This window comes from Oryzias latipes, chromosome 12, assembly GCF_053564925.1.
Source record: "Oryzias latipes strain Hd-rR chromosome 12, Olatipes_Hd-rR_3.1".
NCBI lineage: Eukaryota > Metazoa > Chordata > Actinopteri > Beloniformes > Adrianichthyidae > Oryzias > Oryzias latipes.
This window is the reverse complement of record NC_136248.1, coordinates 32,768,144-32,786,066: the sequence shown is the minus strand read 5'-3', so window position 1 is coordinate 32,786,066 and position 17,923 is coordinate 32,768,144. Positions and strand designations below refer to the sequence as shown.

Here is a 17,923-nt window from a genome sequence, read left to right as displayed (position 1 = left end):
CTATTGTCTCGCAAGCATTCCTTTAACATCCTCCCTTTTCATCTTTGTGTGTCCTGGTGTTTGCGTTCTGGCAAATGTCTCTGAGATCTGACACTTTAGGTGCTCTGACCTTCGAGCATCTAGCCTGCAACAGTCTGTGGGTGTGTTTTTCACACCATGATCCATGGAATGAGGTTCTGAATATGCAAATGCAAGGTATATATGCCAGGCCTTTTGCTGAACCCCTTTGTTCAGACTTTGAATGTACCTTGTTCATCTGTCTGTAACCCTGCGTACAAATCTGTGGTCTTTGTGCGGAGTAAATCTACAAAAGATAAGTTTTGTCTCTGAGTCGTTATTCATTATTTCTGTGTGTAAGAAACTGACGGGGTTACGAACTAACACAAATACAGTCCTTTCTAGAGAATCCAGTTTCTTCACAGAGATGCATCCGTCTTTCATGAAACCTGACTGATTCTCATCTATTACTGTATCAAGAACACTTTTCATTCTCATGGCTAATATTGTGTACAGAATTTTATAATCATTATTAAGTAGACTAATAGGTCTCCAGTTATCTTTGTTGGGTTTGGGGATCAGGGAAATAACACCCTGAGTCATGCTGGCTGGAAGAATCATATTTGTGATACTTTCTGTATAAACATTCAGTAAAAATGGGGTCAAGAGTTCTGAGAAAAGCTTATAAAATTCTGCTGTTATTCCGTCGTTCCCAGGGGACTTGTTGTTTTTTAGATTGTTAATAGCATCTGAAACTTCCTGTAAAGAAATGACAGAATCACAACCCAATTTATCCTCTTCACTGATTGTATTTATATTATTCAAGGAATCACAGAATGAATTCATTGCTTCCTGACTAAAAGTTGTCTTATAAAGTTCACAGTAGTAATCATGACAAAAACTAGAAATAAGCTGTTTATCATTTGCAATTTTCCATTTATGTTTAACTGTAACACAGAATTAAACTTTGCGTGTGACTTTTCTAATTTGAAAAAATAAGAAGTCATTTGTTCCCCTTGTTCCAGCCATTTTTGTCGAGATCTTAGAAAAGCTCCTTCGGCTTTAGCTTTGTACATATTGTCCAGTTTTAATTGTAAATCTATTAATCTTAAATTTTGATTAATCTTAAATTTTTAAAATAAAGTAAGGAAAGGAAAGAAAAGTGCAGATAGGACCTTTCAGTCATATACACGGCTAAACAGAAATGTTTTAAGTCTAGATTTGAACATGAACACAGAAGAGGCCTGTCTTACGACTTCAGGGAGGCTGTTCCAGATTTTAGCTGCAGAATATTGAAACGCTGATTCCCCTTGTTTAGTTCTGACTCTGGGAATCAACAGGAGGCCGGCCCCTGAGGTCCTCAGAGTACGAGATGGTTCATATGGCACTAACATGTCAGAGATGTACTTTGGTGCTCGGCCATGGAGAGACTTGTACACAAGCAGAGCTGCTTTGAAGTCTATTCTTTCAGGTACAGGGAGCCAGTGCAGAGACCTGAGCACAGGACTAATGTGATCATACTTCCTGGTTCTAGTCAGGACTCGAGCAGCAGCATTCTGGATGTACTGAAGCTGTTTACAGCTCGTTTTGAGAGGCCGGTGAGCAGGCCGTTACAGTAGTCTAACCTGCTGGAGACAAATGCATGAATAAGTATCTCCAGGTCTGGCTTTGACACTATGTTTTTGATTTTGGCAATGTTTTTCAGATGGTAAAATGCCGCTGATGTTACTGACTTGATATGGCTGTTAAAGTTCAGGTCAGAGTCCATGATTACCCCTAGATTTCTGACTTGATTTGAGGGTTTTAGAGACAGAGAATGAAGGTAGCTGCTGACAATTTCTCTTTGTTTCTGTGGGCCAAAAATAATAACTTCGGTCTTGTTTGAGTTTAGCTGGAGAAAGTTGTTCTGCATCCACGCACTGATCTGTTGGAGGCAGTGGCTGAGTGAATCCACCGGCCCATATTCACCTGTTGTCAGTGACACATAGATCTGAGTATCATCTGCATAGTTGTGATAAGATATGTTATTACTGCGTATTAACTGCCCTAGTGGCAGCATGTAGAGGTTGAACAGAAGGGGTCCCAGGATCGATCCCTGGGGCACACCACAATTCAAGCCCATGTAGTCTGAGACACAACTCCCAATTTCAACAAAGTATTTCCTGTCTTCTAGATAAGACTTGAGCCAACTTAGGGCAGATCCAGAGATGCCAACCCAGTCTTGGAGTCTGTGCAAAAGGATCCCATGATCAACAGTATCAAAGGCAGCACTCAGGTCTAGCAGGATTAAGACAGAGACTTTTCCATCATCAGTGTTCAGGCGGATGTCGTTGGTTACCTTGATAAGAGCAGTTTCTGTGCTATGATGGGGTCTAAAACCTGACTGGAAAACATCAAACGAATTGTTTAATAAGAGAAAATCAGTGAGCTGTTGGTAGACAACTTTTTCAAGGACTTTTCCTAAAAATGGCAGATTAGAGATAGGTCTGTAATTATTCAGTACAGTGGGATCAAGACTGCTTTTCTTCAGGAGAGGTTTAATGACTGCAGTTTTTAAGGCCTCCGGAAATATTCCAGATTGAAGAGACATGTTAACTATTTGAGTAATTGATGGCATCACACTGTTCAGGACAGACTTTAGAAATCTAGTGGGTAACACATCAAGGCAGCATGTAGACGAGCTCAGACGGGTGATGGTCTCTTGGACAGTTTGGTCAGTGACAGGTATAAAGTGAGTCAGCTTAGAGTGAGTAGGTGGCCGTTGGATAGTTATATGTGTTGTGGAGTTGATGGCTTTTTTAATGCCCTGAACCTTGTCATTAAAAAATACAGCAAACTCATTACATTTAGGTGTGCAAACCAGTTCTATTGGTAGCTGGGTTGGAGGGTTAGTTAATCTGTTTACTGTTGTGAACAGGACACGAGAGTTGCTGCTGCAACTTCCAATGATTTCAGAGAAGTACCTTTCCCTTGTTCTGCATAAGATCTGGTTGTAAGCGTACAACTCCCCCTTATACATTTCATAATGAACCTGGAGTTTTGACTTGCGCCACTTTTGCTCAGCTCTGTGGCACTGTTGTTTCTGTGCCCTGACTAGATCATCGTTCCTCCAGGGAGCTTTCTGTCTATGTTTTCTCAATTTAACCTTCATAGGGGCAATGGCGAGAGCAAAGAACCAAGAACCGAGAGCTGGGAACCGAGAGTTAAGGTCCGTTTCCTGTTAAGGTCAAACAGGAAACGCCTCACGGTCGACCCTAAGGTCAAACAGGAAACGCCTCACGGTCGACCTTAAGGTCAAACAGGAAACGCCTCACGGTCGACCCTAAGGTCAAACAGGAAACGCCTCACGGTCGACCCTAAGGTCAAACAGGAAACGCCTCACGGTCGACCCTAAGGTCAAACAGGAAACGCCTCACGGTCGACCCTAAGGTCAAACAGGAAACGCCTCACGGTCGACCCTAAGGTCAAACAGGAAACGCCTCACGGTCAACTTTAAGGTCAAACAGGAAACGCCTCACGGTCGACCCTAAGGTCAAACAGGAAACGCCTCACGGTCGACCCTAAGGTCAAACAGGAAACGCCTCACGGTCGACCCTAAGGTCAAACAGGAAACGCCTCACGGTCGACCCTAAGGTCAAACAGGAAACGCCTCACGGTCAACTTTAAGGTCAAACAGGAAACGCCTCACGGTCAACTTTAAGGTCAAACAGGAAACGCCTCACGGTCGACCTTAAGGTCAAACAGGAAACGCCTCACGGTCGACCCTAAGGTCAAACAGGAAACGCCTCACGGTCGACCTTAAGGTCAAACAGGAAACGCCTCACGGTCGACCCTAAGGTCAAACAGGAAACGCCTCACGGTCAACTTTAAGGTCAAACAGGAAACGCCTCACGGTCAACTTTAAGGTCAAACAGGAAACGCCTCACGGTCGACCCTAAGGTCAAACAGGAAACGCCTCACGGTCGACCCTAAGGTCAAACAGGAAACGCCTCACGGTCAACTTTAAGGTCAAACAGGAAACGCCTCACGGTCAACTTTAAGGTCAAACAGGAAACGCCTCACGGTTGACCCTAAGGTCAAACAGGAAACGCCTCACGGTCGACCCTAAGGTCAAACAGGAAACGCCTCACGGTCGACCCTAAGGTCAAACAGGAAACGCCTCACGGTCAACTTTAAGGTCAAACAGGAAACGCCTCACGGTCAACTTTAAGGTCAAACAGGAAACGCCTCACGGTCGACCCTAAGGTCAAACAGGAAACGCCTCACGGTCGACCCTAAGGTCAAACAGGAAACGCCTCACGGTCAACTTTAAGGTCAAACAGGAAACGCCTCACGGTCGACCCTAAGGTCAAACAGGAAACGCCTCACGGTCAACTTTAAGGTCAAACAGGAAACGCCTCACGGTCGACCTTAAGGTCAAACAGGAAACGCCTCACGGATCTTCCTTCCATCTCAAAGCCACTTAGACTGGATCAGGACTTGAATCAGCAGGATGTTCCTGAACCTTCATGAAGAATCTGTTGTTCCAGATGTGACCATGAACCTGTCATGTGACGTCCCCACTTCCTGTCTAACCAAATGGTGCTGGTTCTGAATGTTCTGTTCCCACATCATGAAGAACTTCAGACAAATGAAGAAACAACAACTTTAATCAAAACAACAGTCTGTGCACGTGTCTGTGCACGTGCAGAACACGCGTGTCACAGCAGTGCACTTTTGGTGTACGACAGCAGACACAAGGATTGATTGAATGAGGCTCTAAGCTCCGCCCACACGGCCTCCAGCCGGGATGCCAGTTGCTGCAGGGCTTCCATGGCAACCGCATCCTGCGCCACCGCCGCCAAATGAAGCTGGAAGACAACAAACGAAACTGTGAGGCAGGAAGAGTGCTGTCCTTTCACAATAAGAGTCTGCTGCTGGCCTCTGGCTGACCTTCAAGAACAAAGCCAGGTACGCATGAGCCAGGTCAAAGTCCCGCCCCTTGGCCAGCATGCTGTCAATCATGCAGATGAAGGCATGCAGCAGGCTGCCTGCTCCGCCCCCCTCTGATGATAGACAGGTGATTTCCACAGAGAGCGCGGCTGGCCCCAAGTCCTTCAGGAGGCGCAGCGGTGGATCATCTGCAGGTTTGGAAGGATTAAAGGTTTGGACTCTTCAGAACCAGAACTGAGCTGTAAGCTCAGAATCACAGCAGGAAAAAACGCTGAAAAACACCAGAACTCACATGACCCGGACTGCTGAGCGGATTCCAGAGCAGAACCGAACTCGGACCTCTGAGCCAGCAAACCCAAAGGCAGTACCTTGGACTGAAAGGAACCAGAGAGAAACGGCCCCACCCACCTCAAGGTGAGAAAGCACAACTGGGAGGAGTTTTGTTCAGCAGACACTTCATTAACATCCAAAACCGCTGGTTTTTTAAAGAAAGGCGGGAAAACGGTAACATTTCACACAATGGAAGGACCGTGCTCGGCCCACAGGTGGGCAGGGCCTCTACCGCACCTGGGGGCCGAGCCTAACACCCACCAAGACGATGTGAACTGCGTTAATGGGTGATGCCAGGAGGCGGAGCCGGAGTTCTGGTGTACCTGTGCGTCCGAGTCAGCTGTTGCAGGTAAGCTGAATCGAGGTGTCAGACCAGGAAGTGTGGGCAGGAAGAAAGGGGCAGAGGGCGGAGGGGTGGGGGGCGCCGTAGGCCTGTTCCGTCTCTGAAAACAAACACACCTGTGAGGAAAGTCCAACTCTGAGGCTGACGGGCGGCACATTCCTCCAGACCACCTTAATGTCATCCAGGTGCAGCAAACTCTTCCATCGGGACTCGGGCAGCAGAGACAGAGTCACAAGCTCCGCCCCCAACTGCTCAGCTGACTGATACACATCGTCAGCCTCCTCTGAAGGCACTTCAAGGTCTTCGTCCTCAGCAGTAATGCCGGGAATCGTCTCCTCGGCTGGTTGGTAGTCAGCTGGGAGGGGGCGGAGCCCCACAGGTCCACACAAACTCTTATTGGTCCTGAGAGAGAAAACAACAGTGATTGGCTGAAACGCATTCACAAAGGCCTCAGCATGAACTGGGATTGGTTCAGACCAAAGAAACACGCCCAGGTGATCCACGTGAGCCGTCGCCAAAAAGTCTCCCGTTGGTGACATGGACACGCTGACGGGCGCCACGGCAACAAGGAAGCAGTCCACCAGACTAAAGAGAAGACCAGAATGCAACGACGGGTCCTGAGAGCATCCAGAACAGCTGTCGGTTCCTCAGGAGGTGCGGTCCTTACCTGCCAGAGGGGAGGTCCCATGTCCGGATGGTACAGTCCATGGCCACGGTGACCAGCCATCGGCCGTCAGGGCTGAACGTCTGACAGGAAACACAGATTCATCCTGAGCAAAGGTTCTCCTGGTGCCATGTTCTGGATACACGGCTCCAGACCTGCAGAAGCCACCAGGCCCTGAGGACTTTAGGAAGACCTTTAGAGGAACTCTGGGTTCCTCTAAAGGTCTGTCATCTGATCCCCAGCCATCAACCATAGCAGATCAGTCAGCTTGACTTTGGACCAGATTTACATTTTTTTGGTTTAAACCCAAACCAAACCAACCCTGGATGGTGTTGGTCCAGATGGGCGGGATCAGGTCCAGAGCGCCCTCTGGTGTCAGGGTCTGAAGTTCTGGGTAACCTCAGGGTCTGTGCCACACAAATATTGAGCCAACCAGACCCACCATGTCGTTGACGTTTCCACGGTGACCGGCAAACTTCCTGACCGTCCGTCTGGTTTCTATGTCCACGATGGCCAGCGTGAAGTCGTCAAATGCTAAAGCTAGCATCCCACTGACAAAACAGAAAAAGGGTCAAGGCTGTCAGCAACGGCCCGGATGCCGGCCCACTCTGAACGTCTGGACTCTGTCAGAGTGGACCGAGACCCAGATGAAGGTCATGGGTCAGGACTAGGGCTGTAACGATTCGCTTTGACTAGATCCGATCCTCTGTCCCAAAGTGGATCCAGATCCTCTGTCCCAAAGTGGATCCAGATCCTCTGTCCTAAAGTGGATCCAGATCCTCTGTCCCAAAGTGGATCCAGATCCTCTGTCCCAAAGTGGATCCAGATCCTCTGTCCTAAAGTGGATCCAGATCCTCTGTCCCAAAGTGGATCCAGATCCTCTGTCCCAAAGTGGATCCAGATCCTCTGTCACAAAGTGGATCCAGATCATCTGACCTAAAGTGGATCCGATCCTCTGTCCTAAAGTGGATCCGATACTCTGTCCTAAAGTGGATCCAGATCATCTGACCTAAAGTGGATCCAGATCCTCTTCATCCAAACTTCCAGACAGAAATTCCTGCTACTGAACAGTTTTCCAGATTCTTGGATTTCTTCCAGATCATCAAGTTAATGAAATCTGTGTCCAAACCAACAAGTAAACTAGAATGAATGTCAAATCCATTCACATGTTAGTTTCCTAAAGTTCACCACTGTTGTTTTTCCACATCCAGAGAATCCAAAGGGAACATTCTTAGAACATTCTAGACCAGGGGGGGGCAATTATTCTAACTGGGGGCCACATTGGGTTCTAAAATTGGATAGAAGGGCCGGACCAGGAGCAGATGTGTGGAGGGAGAATGAAAAACATGGAATGTAGATGAAAACATTTATATTGAAAATGATATTCCAAAACCGAATATTCTAGAGTTTTTAGTTTAAAACTTTTGTTCCCATTTGAGATCATTTTTTATTGTGAAGCCCTTTGGTTCCTTCAAGGAGTTATAAAGTGATATATGAATAAAGTTTCATTCATTCATGATCCTTTTAATGAAATAAATAACATTATTTATGAAATAAAACTATGATTATGATAACACTATGATTGACAAAAATTCAGGAAAATAAACTGATACATAAAAACCAATAAATAGTGGATCCTCTGCCGTCATAATTTTGCAGAGACTTTGAGCTCCTCACGTCTGTTTGTGCAGCTGTTCTGTGTTCTGCACGTCTGTTTCTCATCCACTGACACTGAAAAAGCTCATTTCTGTGTCTTCTGCTGCAGCTAATCATATTTCTGTTACCTTTTCACCAGAACAGACTTCCTCGTCTATTGCAGGAGTTACGTTCTAAATATAATCAGTGAAATCCACAGAGAATGATTCCAGACGTTTATGGCAGGAAAACTCCTCACTGCATAAAAACACTTTTCTCTTGTTTAAATTCTCAAACCTTCATAGAAATTAGATCCAGGATCTTAGAATGAAAACAAAGATCTGATCTGAAGAACTCCGTGTTTCTGAACAGGAGACACGGCACTGAGGAGATTGATTGACAGGGTCTTCAGCCAATCAGGACACAGAACAGGGTGCTGTTTAAAAAAAGCAGCATAATCGCTCTGAAAGAATGAACTAAACCGGGAAAGATGAACTGTGACGTAGAAAGGAAAGACTGTCTTCAGTTCTGTTTGACAGAGATTTGAGAGGCTTTCAGGTTGGAGCTCAGACTGCAGGGGGGGGGGGGATGGTAAAGGTCATGTCTTGATCGTGTGGCCAGATTAATTAAATAAATATGGGTCTCTGATATTGTTCAGAGGGCTGGACCAAACATGGAGGCGGGCCAGATCCAGCCCACCCCTGGTCTAGACCCTGGATGGTCACATGACTTTATTCAAAGTCTGTCCACACATTGGACTAGAATGGACTGATCCATGTTAATGACGTCACGTGTGTGCTGTCCGCTGTACCTCAGTCCGGCTGGGATTTTCCCACATGACTGATTTATCTGGCTTTGAACGGTTTAAGCCGTTTGGATTCGATTAGCAGCTCTGCTCAGACGGATGGATCTGGTTGGACCGTAGGATCAATTCATCGTTACACCCCTAGTCAGGACCGGGGGGGGGGGGGGGGGGGGGGGGGGTCCTGTGAAGACCACACCCACCTCTCTCTGTGCAGCTTCAGGGTCCCTGGAACTGAACTCAACTGCAGAACGTCTTCCTGTTTTTTTGTCTTGAAGCGCCAGAACTTCAGCAGCGAATCGGAGGCGATGCTGAAGGTCATGTGGTTGAGCGCGTCCACGGACAGTCCTCTCACCGTCCCGTCATGAGCTGCAGCAGAAGGGGCCAATCAAAGCCAGAAGAACAAGTGACGGTAGATCCCAGACCAGGACCACTGGGAACACCTCCCCTACCCCTCTGGCCCCCTTGTTGCTCCAACTACAGGGGCATTTGGAGCTGTAGTTTTTGGTAAATAATGTTCTGACGCAATGCATTGTGGTCCATATTTGCTGATCTAGTGAGCATGGATGCACACTGGTTTTTCACAGAGACTTCTGGGAAATTTTAGTGCTCTGGATTTTGGAATTGTAGATTCAGACAAACTAGAACATGGAGATGCTCTATAAACGTATATAAACGTATCCTGATGTGGTACCAGAACATTTCTATTCCTTTTTTTGGACTTATAAAAAACTCTACCTGAATATTAATACGCATTTCTTTGTAATAAAATAGTCAAATTCAGTTTATATAATGATCACAATGTTAAACACTGGAACCGTATCTCATCTGTAACCCCTGTGCTATCCTAGGCACTTTAACGTTGGGAGTTGGGTCATCTAGACCCACTAGCCCCTGTGCTATCCTAGGCACTTTAACGTTGGGAGTTGGGTCATCTAGACCCACTAGCCCCTGTGCTATCCTAGGCACTTTAACGTTGGGAGTTGGGTCATCTAGACCCACTAGCCCCTGTGCTATCCTAGGCACTTTAACGTTGGGAGGTGGGTCATCTAGACCCACTAGCCCCTGTGCTATCCTAGGCACTTTAACGTTGGGAGTTGGGTCATCTAGACCCACTAGCCCCTGTGCTATCCTAGGCACTTTAACGTTGGGAGTTGGGTCATCTAGACCCACTAGCCCCTGTGCTATCCTAGGCACTTTAACGTTGGGAGGTGGGTCATCTAGACCCACTAGCCCCTGTGCTATCCTAGGCACTTTAACGTTGGGAGGTGGGTCATCTACACCCACTAGCCCCTGTGCTATCCTAGGCACTTTAACATTGGGAGTTGGGTCATCTAGACCCACTAGTCAGTGCTCTGAACCTTTTTTCTTCAATGATTTGTGATCTTCACTGGTGTCCATGGATTACATGAAATCTTTCCACCTTTATCCACCTTTGTCATGGTAGGGAGAACACCTCAATGGAAGGGGGGGGGGGGGGGGTCATCTGGACCCACAAGGGATAAGCTGCTTTTATCCAGATTTATGGTGCTTTTATTTTGGTAACTTCAAATATATAAAGGGAACAGTCAACATTGTCTTATTTCCACACCAAAATATCTTTCAGTATAAAAATGGAATGAATGTTTCTAAACCAATGAGGTTCTGAGTCTGACTGAGGAAATGAAGTGCTGATTATTTCCAACAGGGCTCCGGCGTCTGAACGGTGCCTTAGAAATAAAGAAAAAAACACTCCCAGAAACACTAAAGTGATGATGATGAGGATGACAGGATGAAGAGCTTCAATGTGGCTCAGATGCTTTATTGACCGTCTGCTCTGCAGCTGCAGCTCCACTTTCTCACACGCTGAAGTAACCACGGATTTCACTGCTCATCGCCACGGCGATGGCCTTTCTTCAGAGCGTTGGACACATCACTCTGATCCATCAGAACTAGAATCTACAGCTGGAAGGTTCTGCAGAACCGCTTTGCCGACAGCATTTAGTCTCCGTGCATCAGGCGCTGTGCAGCTGCAGAGCTTCACTGGTTCTGATCGCAGCTCCAAAGAACCAGAATCCGTGTTTTTATGTGTTACATGTTTCTGTTCGGGACCGTCCTAAGTAAAAACTAAGTAGTCCAACAGAACCAGCTGCCTCTGGCTGCAGTCTTCCTGTTGTTTTGAGGTGCAGAGCTGCTCAAAGAGGCTCCATGTTCTCTGCTGCCAACTAGTGGTTGGAGGTTAAAGGTGAAAACAGGAGTCAGACGCTGAAGGCCGCTCAGAAATAATGACATGAAAATCATCCTGACAGCATTTGGAATAGAAACAAGTCTCACCAAATGAACTATCGCCATATGTTGCTGAATGGATTCTTTCCAACACCCCTACTAGATAGTGAGTAGGGAGGAATGTGGACCCCCCCCCCTTATGTCCCACATCTCTTGGTCTGGGGGTCAAATGTGGAGGTAGAGAAGAATTCCAGTTCAGCCTCACCTTTCCCTCCGTCACCAAAGCAACCGCGGTGTAGGCCGGACTGCAGGTTGTAGACGTCGATGCGGCCACAGGATGAACCAATCACGGCAAAGTTCCCGCAGGCGGTGATGTCTACAGCCTGGGCAGAGTCAGAAGGTCACCAATCACAGCAAACAGGAAGTAGAGCCCGCAGGAAGTGGGAGGGGCTACCGAGGCGAAGGATCCCCTCTTGGCTCCCGGCGGCTGCAGGTGGTGGGCCCCCATGGTGGACCGGTAATAACTCCAGGTAGTGGCGGCGAGGCGGCCGCGGTGACACGCCACGATCCCATCCCATTCCGACTGACGCGTGACAGCTGTCAATCAACAGAGAGGGTCAGAGTCTACGCTGGTGGGGGGAGGTGGTGAGAGGGGGAGGGGTACCTGAAGAAAAGGCAGTGATGGCGGGGAGGCGGAGCTCCTCGTAAGACAAGCCCTTCTTCTTTTTCTTCTCCTTCTTCTTGCAGACAGACCCTTGAAATGACACCAGACCTTCAGTCCTGCGGTTCTGGGCGTTCTGAGCCGGTACCGGTCCAGGAACTCACCATGACCCAGGTTCTTATTGAAGCGCTCGTGGACCGTGGAGAAGGACTGCAGCGTCCCGTCCTGACCTGCAGGGGCAGCAAACACTGAGCTTAGCTGCTGATGCCGCGTTTCCAGCATCAGACGATGAAAACGGAGTTTTAAGAAAATTTAGAGAAAACGGCATTTCTGAGAATTTCTTCAATTGTTGTGAATCAGGAGCAGACCAAAACAATTCTATCTGAAAAAATCCTTTTTGTGACATAGAAAATACGCGGGGCGGGGCCAAAGTCTCCCAGCTCCGCCCCTTTCTGATGAAAACAGTCTTTGTTCATGGATCAGACTTTGTCTGGTCTGAGCTGGAATCTGGATCAGAACCGGATGGATGGACGGATCTGATGTTGTTGCACCGCTAACGTTAGCTTGAGGGTGGGAGGGGCTGTGAGCTAGAGGGAGGAATGAAAGGGATGATGGGAAATGAGCGCAGGCTTCCTTCTGTGGCAACAGTGCTGCCCACAATGGGAGGTGAATTTCTGATGAACTCCTGCCGCTCTGCAGAAACTATGTCTTAGAAAACGACATCATCATCATGAAAAGATGCCTGGGAACGCTTTGGAAACTGGATCAGAACCATCCATACATCCATCCGGCTGGTTCTGATCCAGATTGCAGCTCAGACCAGGAAAACAAAGACTTTCATGGATCTATTCGTCTGCATCAGAAAGGGGCGGAGCTGGGAGACTTTGGCTCCGACCAGCATATTTTCTACGTCCCAAAAATGATTTTTTCAAATAGAATTGTTTTGGTCTGCTCCTGACTCCACGCCGCCGCTATGAGTCCACGCCCACTCTGTTCATCAGACGCAGTGATGCCATCAGAGCTGCTCACTTTAAGCCCGACCAATCAGAGAAGAGCTCACCATTTCTGACCTGAAGCCTGTAGTGGTCGTACCTGCACTCAAGATGTTCTTGCCATCGTTGCCATGGTGACGGATGACAATGGGCGGGGCACTGTGACCCTGTCGACTGCGCAGCAGTCTGGCTCCGCCCCCTTCTTGGTCAAATATCCACACCTGAGATAAAGACCACAGTGAGGACTGGCTTTCCTCGTTAAGTCCTCCGTTTGCGACCGCCTCACCTTGATGGCGTTGTCCGCCCCGTTGGTGACCAGCAGTGGCTCGCCATGCAGGAACGTTGCCCCGGCGACAGCTGTCCTGTGGGCGTGTCTCTGCTGGGCAGCGAGCTGTCGACGCTCCAAGTCCCAGAATGCAATGTGGCCCTGAGGACTGCCGGACGCCACAATGGGGGGGCCGTCTGACAGAACAGAGTAAAACATGAGGAGACAAACATGTTATGAAAGGAGAGGGGGCGTGGTCAACCAGGTCAGAAGGGGCGTGGCCAGCCAGGTAAGAGGGAGAGGTAAAGACATACCTGTCCTGAAGGACAGCGAGCAGACCGGCCCCCAGTCCTGCGTGAAGCTCATCAGGGTCTCATCCAGGCGGATGTTGTGGATGATGATGCGGCCTGTCGCCGTGCCGACGCCAACCACATCCACTGCAGGACTCTGAGAAAGGAAGTGCAGACGATTCCAAAATAAAAGTGGTCGACAATAGAGGACGCTGTGAAACATCAGCTGATCGGTGATCAATTCTTCATTTGATTTCATTTCATTTAGAAACGAAATGAAGACAAACGTCTTTCTGCCCCGGTTACGGTATCGCGGTACCAAGCTGGGCAACACGGCAATTATCGCGCTAAATGGTTCCTGTAAAAGTGCTAAAGCAGTCTAATGTCAGGTTGAAGTATTTAAATAAATAAATCCATTTATTGACCAATCAGATGCTCTGACGTTACATGTTGGCTCCTGTGCAGACCAGGCTCATTTGGAGAATAACTTACGTTATGCGACTCTCATTGAAACTGTTGAATCATCGGAATATTGATCACTAATATCACAAATCGCAAGTTTTTAGCGTGAAGCAGCATGTTTGCAAGTCTTAGACGCGTCCTTATCTTTTCTCTATAGGACTACAAAAATATTTTAATAAACATATACCGTATTTTCCGGACTATAAAGGGCACCTGAGTACAAGCCGCTTGAGACTGACCGTCTCACAGTGGGAGGAGCCAGCAGCGACAGCTCATGTATGAGAACACACCCACATCTGCCAAACGGCATGAATCACTTCTGTTCACAGCTTCCTCCGTTATGGTTTTGTTTTGTTTTTTTACTGATTGAGGTATCATACATAAAATAACAGTAGTAAATAACAGTAAGCATATAATCAACATTACATCCCTCAGTTATGATGAGGACATTTACACCCCACTTCCCATGACTCTCAGGGGCTTAAGGCGGGGCTAACCCCCAGGTCGCCACACTGTTGTGCGTGTTTAAGAAGGAGCAGCAGTGGAAGGAGTGGAGAACGGGAGAGCAGCTCTCCTCTCCTACCGTCTGTGTCACGGCAGCAATATGGTAGAAACAGGGCTGGTTCAAAAAACAGACCATTAAAAGAGAGCAGCGGCGACTGAAAGGCGCGCGCCTCAGCGCAGCGTCAGCGTTAAGGCCGTTCACACCGGGACGAATTTCGCCGACGTTTAACGCCTCGTGACTAAACAAAGGGCACCAATGAGAGTGTGCACACCGACACGAAAAAACGCCACGCGTCAAAGCGTCAAAAAAAAAAAAATGGCTCGGGTTCGTTTTTTTTTTTGACGACTCGCGTCGAAATCTATTCAACCAATGAGAATGGCGCTTTTGCACACGTGTCTGGAGCTTCTGAAGTTACAGTAAAACACAACTTGGGGGCGCTCAAACACAAAACTGCCTTGCTGAGCACACATACCAGCGAAGAAGATAGACGCCAAGTAGCGTCTACACTGCCGCGAAGCAATAATGACGAAGAAGATGCACTCACTGACGGACATTCTAAAATATCCCCGAACCAAGCACCAGTCGGAGCTACTGCTGCTTGAAATATTCATGTTTTCTTTGTTTGATTCTGACAAGCGCGTAAATACTTGCTCTCTTCTTCTGAGTGAAAAGCGACTTTAAGAATCGTAAAGTTGCTCAGCGCCACCTTGTGTACAGGAGTATTTCTGTTTACATTAAGCGCCATCTAATGTCAGGGAATGAAATTTCATGTTCGCTCGGCTCATCGTCAGCGAAAATCGCCTGGGTGTGAACACAAAAAACATGTTGAAAGACGCTGGCGAATATTCGTCCCGGTGTGGACGGGCCTTAAGGCTCAAGATACAAACATACAAACAATGGGTGACAACAGAGAACAGAACAATCAATCAGAAAGAACCATCAGTGAAAACAGTTGTATTGGATGACAGCTCAGGAGTAAAACAGACTTAAATGAGTTTATCTATTGCAAATGGATGACGAGTACTAGAGTCCAATGGAGTGAGGTAGGAAAGATCTCCTGTAGCGGTTGGTGTGACAGTGAAGCTGCCTTAGCCTGTTGGAGAAGGTTCTCCACTGACCGTCAAGAACAGGATGGAGAGGATGCTCAGGATGGATACCGGCTAATTTAAAGTCCTCCTCTCCAGGGAGGAGCGCTTCGTGCCCACTGACGTCCGGTCCCTGCACACTCCGGTGCCGACGGAGCGCTCAAGTCAGCCGCCAAATAAATCCATAAATTAGCCACAGGGCTGTAAGCGTTGGAAAACAGTAGCTGCTCCGGAAAATACGGTACATATAAAAGCCAATTCTAAAAAAAGTATAGCGCAGTTGACAAAGTTGACCACGCCTCCAACATGAGCGTCCAGCAGGTCGCCGTCAGACCTTGCTGCTTTGTGTCCGATGTTGTCGTCATGATACACACAGAAACAGTTCATCCTGGTCCATATTTAATATTTCTCCAACGTTTTTCTGTGACGTTTGTGGACAAAGCCATGCAGATCATAAAGCAGTTCATCTTCTAGTTCTCATGAACAGATGAGTCCACCATATTTGTAGTTCTTGGCTTTTGTAGTTGTAAAAAATTTACAGCAAAAATCACAAAAGACTTGAATGAAGCTCCTCCTATTTTTCATTAAATGCATTAACTTTCCGTAGTAACGGCATCATTTCTTGTTTGTTTTCTAAGGTTCTCTGACCGACCGGTGTCTGCAGCGTCTGCAGTGTCTGCAGCGTCTGCAGCAAAGTCTACATTTTGCAGGTTTCTGATACAAAATGAGTTTCCGTTTCGTGTTGGTGTCGTGCGTTGCTGTTGTGCGTTAGATCGGCGGACTCACCTGCTGCAGCGCCGTGACTCCTGCTGACCAGCCAGTGAAAGTGTAGAGCAGTTTACTGCAGACAGAGACCCTCATTAAGCACCTGCAGCACATCTACGGGGGGGGGATGCCTCCCCATCTCACCTGCTCTTTATGTTCCACAGCTGCAATGCACCCTGGGAGCTGCCCAGCAGCACCTTGTTCAGGTAGGTGCTGGGATGCATGATGGCCGACACGGCAAAGCTGAGGGGGTCAAACTTCAGCTGGAGGTAAACGTCTGCGTGGAGAGGAGCATGATGGGTAACAGCACAGCAGGGTCAGCACCGCCCCAGCCCCACCCCGGACACTCACGCCCCCCCTGCACGTCCCACACTATGACTTCACCGCCGCAGTCTGAGGAGATCAGCTGATCGCCCAGAGGAAGAAGCAGCTGCACTTCCTGTTTGTGACCATGGTAACGCATGACCACCTGCACGGAGAAACTTTATTTAAAACAGCAGACCAACAGACCCCCCCACCACCACCACCCCCAACCAGAACCAGAACAGAACCTCTTTGTTCCTGGAGAAGGAGCAGATCAGACGACCCGTCGCTGCGAACACCAGCATCCGGTCTGCGGCCAAGCAGGTGATGTCATCCTGCAGGCTGTTGCCTAGCAACACAAAACCTGGCATCAAAGAGACTCTGGGCACAGCTCCCATGATCCAAAGAACCAAAGAACCAGTCTGATGGTTCCTCAAACATGTTCGGATCCGGGGGGACAGATACTTACTCACAGCTACGATGCCGAGTCGGTTCACCTGCAGACACGGAGCACAGCGTCAGAACTCGGACTGGGACTCGAGACAGCAGGAAGACGCCACACAGATCTCCATGAGTGACCGTCAAATATGAATGACTCACTCCGTTAGTATTCTACTCAAAATGTCAGAGAGTTGTAAACAATACCGATGTGTGACGTCACTTTCAGCTGGAAAAACGTGTGTAAAAAAAACACAACTGGCCTACGGGGGGGGGGGGGGGGGGGGGGTACCGGGATTTAAAAATAGGAATAAAATAGTAATACTAACACAAGTGATTTAATTTTGGGGGGAAATGAAATATTAAAAAACACTAATTACAGTGTCTCTATAAATTAAATGGGTAAAACTCTGAATCCCAGCAGGAAGAAGTAAAGGTGAGGAAATAAAACCTTAAACTCTTGTTTCTCTGTTCGGTACAGAAAGTCCGACCGCGTTTGTTCTTTTTCTCCGCGTGACTTCAGTATTTAACTTAAGCAAATACACAAAAAAGCGCGAGTCGTGCACGTGCGGTTCTCACGTTGAAAGTGTGGAAGCGCTGTCCCGACGCCGTCACCAGGTAGAACTCCCGGTGCTTCGCGTGGTACCGGAACGCGTGCGGCACGTGGTTGGAGTAAAGACCCAAGACCCGGAAACCGGAGAAAAGGGAGCTGCCGCCGGTCGGCATGTTGCCGCCAGCAGACCCACAGACACGGTGAAACGGAGCCTCCGAAACAAAAACACACGCGGCGGCGGGGAACCGGAAATGAGTCCGACCCGAAAAATGGACCGACGGCGCGAAGGTTCCGCTTTAAGAAAATTAATTTTAATTTAAAGATCACATCCACATGGATGACACAGAAGGAAATAAAGATGAAATAAGATAAAATTGTAGTCTAATACAAATGTCCTAATATAACATAACATAATGTAACAGTATAATATAATATAATATAATATAATATAATATAATATAATATAATATAATATAATATAATATAATATAATATAATATAATATAATATAAGAAAACATAATATAATTTAGGGCTTGTCTTACAGCTTGTTTGTCAATAAAAGTGGAGAGTTTTCCTGCATTTTTGTTTTTCAGAAACTTTACTGATTTCAAATATAAACATATCTTTATGTGTTAATTTTTTTTTTTTTATTATTGATGCAGAACAAAAGTGACATACAGCAAAAGAACAAGGA

At 47.4% G+C, this 17,923-nt stretch overlaps 1 protein-coding gene across 1 annotated transcript; it reads right to left on the bottom strand.

Annotated features, from left to right (window-relative positions):
* Positions 1 to 4,628: 4,628 nt before the first annotated feature.
* On the bottom strand, positions 4,629 to 17,511 carry wdr36 (WD repeat domain 36). The gene is made up of 22 exons (XM_023960812.2): positions 17,254 to 17,511; positions 16,706 to 16,733; positions 16,485 to 16,585; positions 16,285 to 16,402; positions 16,078 to 16,210; positions 15,955 to 16,009; positions 13,141 to 13,273; positions 12,848 to 13,023; positions 12,662 to 12,782; positions 11,734 to 11,799; positions 11,573 to 11,662; positions 11,363 to 11,505; positions 11,174 to 11,291; positions 8,907 to 9,072; positions 6,709 to 6,817; positions 6,270 to 6,349; positions 6,080 to 6,187; positions 5,773 to 6,004; positions 5,583 to 5,702; positions 5,222 to 5,303; positions 4,930 to 5,117; positions 4,629 to 4,847 (listed from the first exon to the last, which is right to left on the bottom strand). The coding sequence occupies exons 1-22, from the start codon at positions 17,398 to 17,400 to the stop codon at positions 4,698 to 4,700; spliced, it is 2,664 nt and encodes an 887-aa protein (XP_023816580.1). The 5' UTR covers positions 17,401 to 17,511; the 3' UTR covers positions 4,629 to 4,697.
* Positions 17,512 to 17,923: the final 412 nt, after the last annotated feature.